The sequence below is a fragment of the Vigna angularis genome, chromosome 1, assembly GCF_016808095.1.
Source record: "Vigna angularis cultivar LongXiaoDou No.4 chromosome 1, ASM1680809v1, whole genome shotgun sequence".
Lineage (NCBI taxonomy): Eukaryota > Viridiplantae > Streptophyta > Magnoliopsida > Fabales > Fabaceae > Vigna > Vigna angularis.
Genome location: NC_068970.1, coordinates 8,175,305 through 8,183,374, shown reverse-complemented (window position 1 = coordinate 8,183,374; position 8,070 = coordinate 8,175,305). Strand labels below are relative to the sequence as shown.

Sequence of the window (8,070 nt, the reverse complement as noted above, 5' to 3'; positions counted from 1 at the left end):
CTTTTCTTTGCAAAGATAATTACTTTCCCACAGTTTCGTTAGTCAATAGCTTCCGTAGTATTTTATTTGGTGTTTCGTCTACACTTCTAACATCTGATCATGCACCTTCAAAAATTTTATTTTTAATCTTCTAACGTCTCATTTTGCACTTTCAACTTTTTCAAAAGTTTCATTTTTAACTTTAATAAATATCTTTTCATTTTCTCTTCTTTCTTATTAAAAACACTCTTCACCACCTTAATAATAATTTAATTTGATTTAAAATTCAAATATTATTTAATATAATTTTATATTTTAATAATTATTAAAATATGTTTTATATTATAACAATAGTTATATTAAAAATATAAAAATAAAATAATTAAAATAAAATTAAAATTAAAAAAAAATAAGAATAATAAAATTGATTTTATATATTTAAATATATTAAATTATATTAAAATATTAAAATAAATTAAATAATTATTAAATTTTAAATAAAAACCCAAATTTTAAAAAAATTGTTTATGGAATATCATGATATGTAAAATATGCTAACATTTTGCTTTTTATTTAAAATTTAATAAATATTTAATTTAATTTAAAATTAGGGTTAAATATGTTTTTCGTCCTATAAGTATCACACGATTTTGGTTTTAGTCCTTACTCGAAACTTTGATGATTTTTAATCCTCATAGTTTTGAAACTCTTACTATCAGTCCTTAAAATTGGACGGCGTTAACTTTTAGTAGATGTGACAAATGGCGAGACCACGTTTTATCCAAGTTGTCCTCTCCCCTATCTCTATCTCTTTCCCCGTTCGTTTTCGATTATCATGGCTGAAAACGTGGTGGCCAATAGGAAGCCTTGCGACACCAACGATGTAGTTTCGGATGGCAGTGCCAAGAGGAAGAACGCGACACGCGACATGGGTCCGGCCACTGCATTGGCCCTCACGCGTCACGAGTTTGGGGAGCACGGCGGCGTCAACCTGTCCATCGAGGCCTCCGCCGCGTTCACAGACATGGAGCCGGAAATCCTTCGCCCAAATCTTCGACTAAAACTACTTTTCCCCAATTGAAAAAAAAATCTCCCTTATTCAAGATGGTTAGGAATTTCGCTTAATCATCTCCCTTAATGTTAGGATTTCCTTTCCTTTTTTTATTTTTTTAAATTTATTTTTATACTTCCTTTCAATTTTCATTGTCGGGTTTGCAAAAGTTGTACAGTTAGGGATGGGGGTGTGTTTGAAGGAAAGAGCATATTTTGAATATGAGTTTTTGTTGGATGGTGGAGAATATGGATATAAAAAAGGGTCTCTGATTTCGCTTTTGATGACGACCACTGTTAGGTTTGGTCTTGGTGAAGTTGCCAATGCAGCTGCTGGCTTGGATGAAAATGGAGACTCAAAGAGGGAACAATGGTGGGTGTGAAAGAGATGAGAAACCCCAAACGTGACACAAACCTGACTCACTATTAGCCACCTCATACAAAAATTTAACGCCGTTTAATTTTAAGGACTAATTATAATAGTTTCAAAACTAAAAGGACTAAAAACCATCAAAGTTTTGAGTAGGAACTAAAACAAAAATCGTGTGTGTGATACTTAAGGGACGAAAAACATATTTAACCCTTAAAATTATAATATCATTTATTATATTTTTTATTAAAATATAATTTATATTTTTATAATAGTTTTATTAAAAAAATTAAAATAATAATAACTAAAATAAAAGTAATAATAATAAAAATAAAAATAATATTTAATGTATTTAAATATATTAAATTATATTAAAATATTAAATTAAATTCAATAATTATTAAAATTAGAAAAACAGAATTTTGAAAAGATTTCTTAATCGGATATAGAAATCCGATAGCTTACCTTACGGATATGGATATCCGATAAGTAATTATTTTTAAAATTTTATTTTTTAATTAAATTTTAATAATTATTTAATTTAATTTAACATTTTAATATAATTTAATATATTTAAATATATTAAATATTTTATTTAATATAATTTTATTTTTATTATTTTTATTTTTATTTTTATATTTTTAATATAATTATTATTATAATATAAATCATATTTTAATAATTATTAAAATATAAAATTATATTAAATAATATTTGAATTTAAAATTAAATTATTATTAAAGTGGTGTAGAGTCTTCTTAATAAAAAGAAAACAAAATTAAAAGATATTTATTAAAGTTAAATTGAAATTTTTAAAAAAATTGGAATTGGAAGTGTAGGATAAAGATGAAATATTAGAAAGTTAAAACTGAAATTTTTGGAGTTACAAGATGAACTCTTGAAGATGTTGGATGAAACACCATTTTCTTTTGAAAGCTTTCCACCTCCAAGTAACAATAATAAATAAATATTTTTCTTCAATAAACTATTATTTGAAAATAAAAAAAATGATGTATTTCTATCACCTTCAATACGTCACATAATTTAAAAGTTAAAATTAAGTATTATTTAAATATTCTTTCTCTTATTTTTTCAAAAATAAAATCTTGATCGATAAAATTCTAAAACAGACATTACTTTAAATATATAATTAATCATAACATTATCATTCATTAATGAACTTGAGATAGAAACATAAAAACTAAAGAAATATTTAACCTTTTTAAAATAAAAATGTAATTATTTTGTTTTCTGAAGCTAAAAAGAAAAACTTTTAGAAAGGGAAAATAAATAAAAACTGTAGTTATTGAAAAGGGATGGTTAAGAAAGAAGTGTATTTATTGTGTTTGGGTTTGGGTTGATGATTGAAATTTGGCAGTGAGAACGTATGGAGGAAAATAAAAGAGGCATTGCTTTCTTGGTGTTGCAGATGGAAAGGGTAAAAGGGAATTAAAAAGAGAAAAAGTCAAAAAAAGTTGGCTGCCATTGCCAAGAACAAAAGGATCTCAACTCAAGGTTTCATCTTTTAGCTTTAGGTCTCATCACATCCCAACACAACTCCTGTTCAACATTTCAATACTATTTTCTACTTTAAAATACATTTTAACTTTAACTTAATTTTATAAAATTAATTTATAAAATAACATTTAAATTCATTTATAAATTATATTCGAAACAAATATTATCTAATCAATGTAAGAACTTTATTCATAGGTGTAATAGGTGGGAACTCTATTCGTGGAATGGAGGTAGTGTTAACTTTGATAATAAATTAGCTTTTAGTATTTACTTCAAAATTTTAGAAAGTTTAAAAGACCAAGCAAAAGAATTTTAGATAAATCATTATTGTGGTTCAGTTTTAATGTTACTTGGAGATCCTTTTAGTGTCCAAAAGAATACAATTGTTTAATATTTTTATCAAAGAAAACAAGTGTTTAATTTTGAAATTACTTTTCTATTCTTTTAAGTTCATGAGTGTTTTATTTTAAAATTACTTTCATTCTTCTAAGTTGAAGGTTAAGAGAATAAGAATTCATCTTTAAAAAGTTTTTGTATTTTTATTTTCTTATACTAAAGTTTTAATTATAAATTGGTGATATATTGTTTATTTTAAAATTTAAAATTCAATTGTGATTTTATTTTTAAATAACACATAAATAAAAAAATACATTTAAATTACTTTTAGTCTCCATTTCTAAATTAAAAACAGATATAATTACCAGAACGCATATTTATTGATAAGATAAAAGAAAGATGTTAATGTGAAGAAGAAGAAGAGAAAGAAGCCTGTCGTATGCAAGTTTTTCCACGACCCTTTTATAGCCAGGTCCTTCATTTGCAGGAACAAATTTACAGAGTATAAACAAGTATAAGAACGAAGATCATTTTATCTTATAAAATGATCGATTATTTTTATTGTAAAAGCTACTTTTTCTTTTCTGGAACATGTTATTGTAATATCAGTTATTTTTTTGAATGATTTAAAATATATGACAGCATATGAAAGTGTGACAAGACAATCAAGAGTGCGGTATCCATTACTTTTATGATGGTATTGGCTGTGCTTATCTTCCTAGTTCTGTAGTTTTTGGTCCCCAATTTACGGATAGCAAATATCTCTGTCTTTGTTCGTTCAGACAGAGGGAGAGAGGCAATACTCCGAAAGTCAGAACTTTTCTACTGAGTACCGAAACATGTACAATATCTGGATTTTTATACAACGTGAAAGATCTTTTCCATCTCTGGCCTAAAAGATCAGTATTTCACATATATACTTTTATACATGCACATGAACTCAAACTTTTCAAACTAACCACATTAAAAATAACCTATATATTCTATTCATAATGTCAAATAAAATAAAGACAAAATTAGTCCTCGCCGTCCACTTATGCTTGCTGAGGAAATCAGAGAGTACCACCCTTTCGGTTCTTCTATACACGGTCAACGAAGCAAATCAATAATCCTTCACTCAAAGATGGTCACCGTCTCTTGCTGGATACACTATAAGTGACTAACCTTGCAAAAAGGACTTCTAACAGGTGCCATTAATTCATGAGTTCTCATGAAAATTGAGGGATCTTGATAAAGCTGCAGGGTTGGCCATCAACACTGGAGAGGCTTCAACATGATTCTTTTCCTCCTTCTTTGATTGGAAGGCCTTAAACATACCTGCCCCACTTACTGACTCATTCTTAATTCCTAGAGTTGCCCATATAGAACTCTTTGCAGCTTCATTTGGATCATCGATTCTCAACGTTTTTGGAACCAAAACACCCCCGTTTCTTGGCCTTGAAGCTTCTTCTTTGTGCAAAGAGTCTTGCTTGATCATGTCTCCGTCCCGCGAGTGCTTCCCCAGAGTCGGAGAGTTTGGAGCGGAGCCCGGAGAGTTCGGGTTTGAAGCAGATGAAAGTGAAGAAAACCATGGAACATTCCAATTCCCTGGCATTCCACAGTTCCAGAATGTAGCAGGAGGATAGAATGATAAGGCATATCCGGAAGGACATAAAGCAGGTGGGGGAACGGGAGAATTCCATGTATAGGGCCAAGGAACACACGGAAGTTGAGGAAGGAAACCATGATGTTGGAGCACTGGTTGTGGTTGGAAGGTGCTTTTGCTACTTTCTCCCATGGAATTGGAAACTGTAATGGAAGATGTATTCGAAGAGTCATCACCATTTTCCCCGCTTTTGCGAGGAATAGGGAGTCTTTGGTCCTCAAAGCCATGCTGAAACCCATTTGTTGTGCTATCGGGAACCTTTTTCTCTCCAAGATTGAGGACAGATGCCATGGAATCACAAATCGGTGCATGTGCATCTAATCCAAAGCTGAGAACTCTACCATTGCCTTTCAAAGGTGGAAGATGAGTTGCATTGGGAGAATCAATTCTGGCTGCTTGAAGGGCCTCAGAGATACTGATGTGGCGATAGTGCGAGGCAGAGTTCTTGTTCTTTCGCCGCCCTGCCCCCACAGGAACATTCCGCATGGTGCCACCTGCAGTCCAGTATCTTTGACAAGCTTTGCAGAAATAACGTGGCTGGTTGACATTGTAGTTGTTATAGTAACAAAACTTAGTGTCCATACTTTTGCAGCGGGGGCATGGTAGCACTTTATCTGGTTTCTTCAGAGTTTTCTCTTGTGAGTTAGCCGCATCGCCTTGCTCCTTCTCTGATTTGTCAGCTTTTGATTTTGCCGTTTCTTCTTCTATGGAAGGTGTTTTGGGGTTCACAATAGCCTCAGGGGATGTACCTGAATCTTTAGTCTCTCCTGCACTCGGAGAAGGATCAGCTTCTAGGTCTTCCTCAGTAACATTTTCAACTCCAGCATCCTAGTAATATAAAACATGTTTTGCTCACTAAAATGAATGCTTCTGAATTGCATAAACAAAACCAAGATATACATGTTCACAATTGTCATAACAGGAAAAACAATAGTATTGGGTAATAAGGAAGGTAGAGCAGTCTTTTTGAAGAAATATTGCATAAAAGAAAACCAAAATTTGAAAACCTCTGACCATACTCAGAAAATATGTTCAATTTTTCAGTGGAAAAAACTCAAAAAGCCGATCTTATAGAAGTATCTATGCAATTTGACAGTGTAAAAATATAAGCAAGACCAATGAAAAATTATACTGGAACCATTCTTACATACAGTATAAAGTTCCCTGTTCTTAACATTCCAGAATACACAATACAACAATTCCACGGTCTAAAAAAAATACTTGATGCAGGAACTCAAGGAACTATATAGATAATTTAGCTGTGAAGTGTTAGCTGAATGATCCAAGCGAAAAAAAAATATCAATTTTTAGTGGCAAAGAAAGGTACAGAAAGGAAACCCCTTACAGTCACATAGCGGATTATTAGCACAGATTTGGATGAGAGTAGGATTGTACCGACAGAAAACACTGGTTTTAAGCAGGACAATGAAGTAAACATGTACATAGAGTTGAAACAATAAAACAAGTGGATGAGAAAAAAAAACAGTGATGTTCCTGTTCTGCAGACAGAGTTGACTGAAATTGTTGGGTAGATTGTTCAGATCACCACTCAAACGTCAAAATGTTCCAAAAAATTTATCACAATCAGCAAAATCAGAACACGAGAAAGTTTGCTGTCTACGAACGGTTTGAAATACAATTTTTACTTCAATTCTTAGCAAGGTTACTAAACCTATTATTTTGTACAAAAATAAGCCAATTTTGGAATTGAAAAAAAAACAGATTTTTCTTTTAACATCCGACCAATTTACTTCGAGAACATTGAATTGAAACTACCTAATTAGCAAAAAATTACGCAAATTGGGAACTTTCGTTAAATCAATTTCCAATTGGAATTGACAAAAATTAACAGAAGGGTACAAGTTTTCCATTGAAGAACAACATGAGGAGTAAAAATTGAGGTAGAAACGAAATTTTTTTAAAAAAAAGCAGACGAGTAGGGAGGTAGGTTGTTGTGATGTGTGCAAATAAAGGAAAAACGAAGAGACAAAACGGACCCATGAGAGGTTTTAGCATTAGAAGGAAAGGGTGTTGTGTGTACGTCACAAAAAACGTTGGTTTGATTCTGAAAACAATTTTCTGAGACACACTACAAACCATACCTTATCCTCTTCTTTCTCTTCCTCTTTTCCATCACCACTCTCATCTTCTTCCTCTTCTTCTTCTTCTATGTCAACATCTTCAGGGAAGGGGATCTTCTGGCCGAAGAGCCTAATTGCAGGATCTCTAATTTCGTGCATTTTTTTGGGGGATCGAATCGAAAAGTGGGAGATGGCAGCGAGTTAGTTACTTGGTTTGGGATGTGATTGTGTTGCGAAGTGTCAGTGGAAACACGACGAATAGGATTTTGATCCGATTAAAGCAGAATGAGATGCCACGTCAGAACTAGGTTTCAATTCTTGGCCACGAATTCTTGTGGCTTCTATTAGATTTTCTTTTGGCCATGTTCGATTCTGGTAGTACACTCCTTGCGTGCACCCTCTCTTTTCCTATGTCAGCACTTTTGCCTAAAAATTCTCCTTCACGTGGCTTAATCTCATTGGAAGCAGCCTTGCTAAATGGACGGACCACTTTCCTTTATTGTTTTCCTTAGTTACATTCTCCATTCAGTATTATATTTTAATCCATTTTTACAAATCAACCTTTTTTTTAACAGTCCAAATTATTTAAAAATATGTTTTGAAAAATATTGAACCACACACGCATTTAGATATGATATTTTTTAGATAAAAGAATAATGTATTATACCAGATCTAATTTTTTATAGATTCAAGATCTAAAAGCGTAAGATATTATGTCTTATAGAAAAAGGTCTCAATTTAATATTCTGCTATGTATATATATGCCCTTGAAATTTTTTTGGAATAACTTAAAAAATATTAAGACCATATAAATTTTTTAAAATATTATTTTATTTTATTTACTTTAAACTCAACTCAATCCCACAAAAATATTACTTATCAATTGTTATGATATCATGATAAAAAATGAATTTTAAGTTTAACTCAACCTCACTACTGATGGCAACGGATCAGGTCGAGCATAGATAATGTCTACCCGTAACCTGACCCAACAAAAAAAATTCACCTATTTTTATAACTCACAAATACATGTAGATATCTGCGGATACTTAAAAATATTTTAAAAAAAATATTTTTATAAATTATTAAAA

At 31.2% G+C, this 8,070-nt stretch overlaps 1 protein-coding gene across 1 annotated transcript; it reads right to left on the bottom strand.

The window, feature by feature from the left end:
• Positions 1-4,053: 4,053 nt before the first annotated feature.
• Positions 4,054-7,261, bottom strand: LOC108321138 (cyclic dof factor 3). Its single transcript, XM_017552802.2, has 2 exons — positions 7,001-7,261; positions 4,054-5,726 (listed from the first exon to the last, which is right to left on the bottom strand). The coding sequence occupies exons 1-2, from the start codon at positions 7,136-7,138 to the stop codon at positions 4,452-4,454; spliced, it is 1,413 nt and encodes a 470-aa protein (XP_017408291.1). The 5' UTR covers positions 7,139-7,261; the 3' UTR covers positions 4,054-4,451.
• Positions 7,262-8,070: the final 809 nt, after the last annotated feature.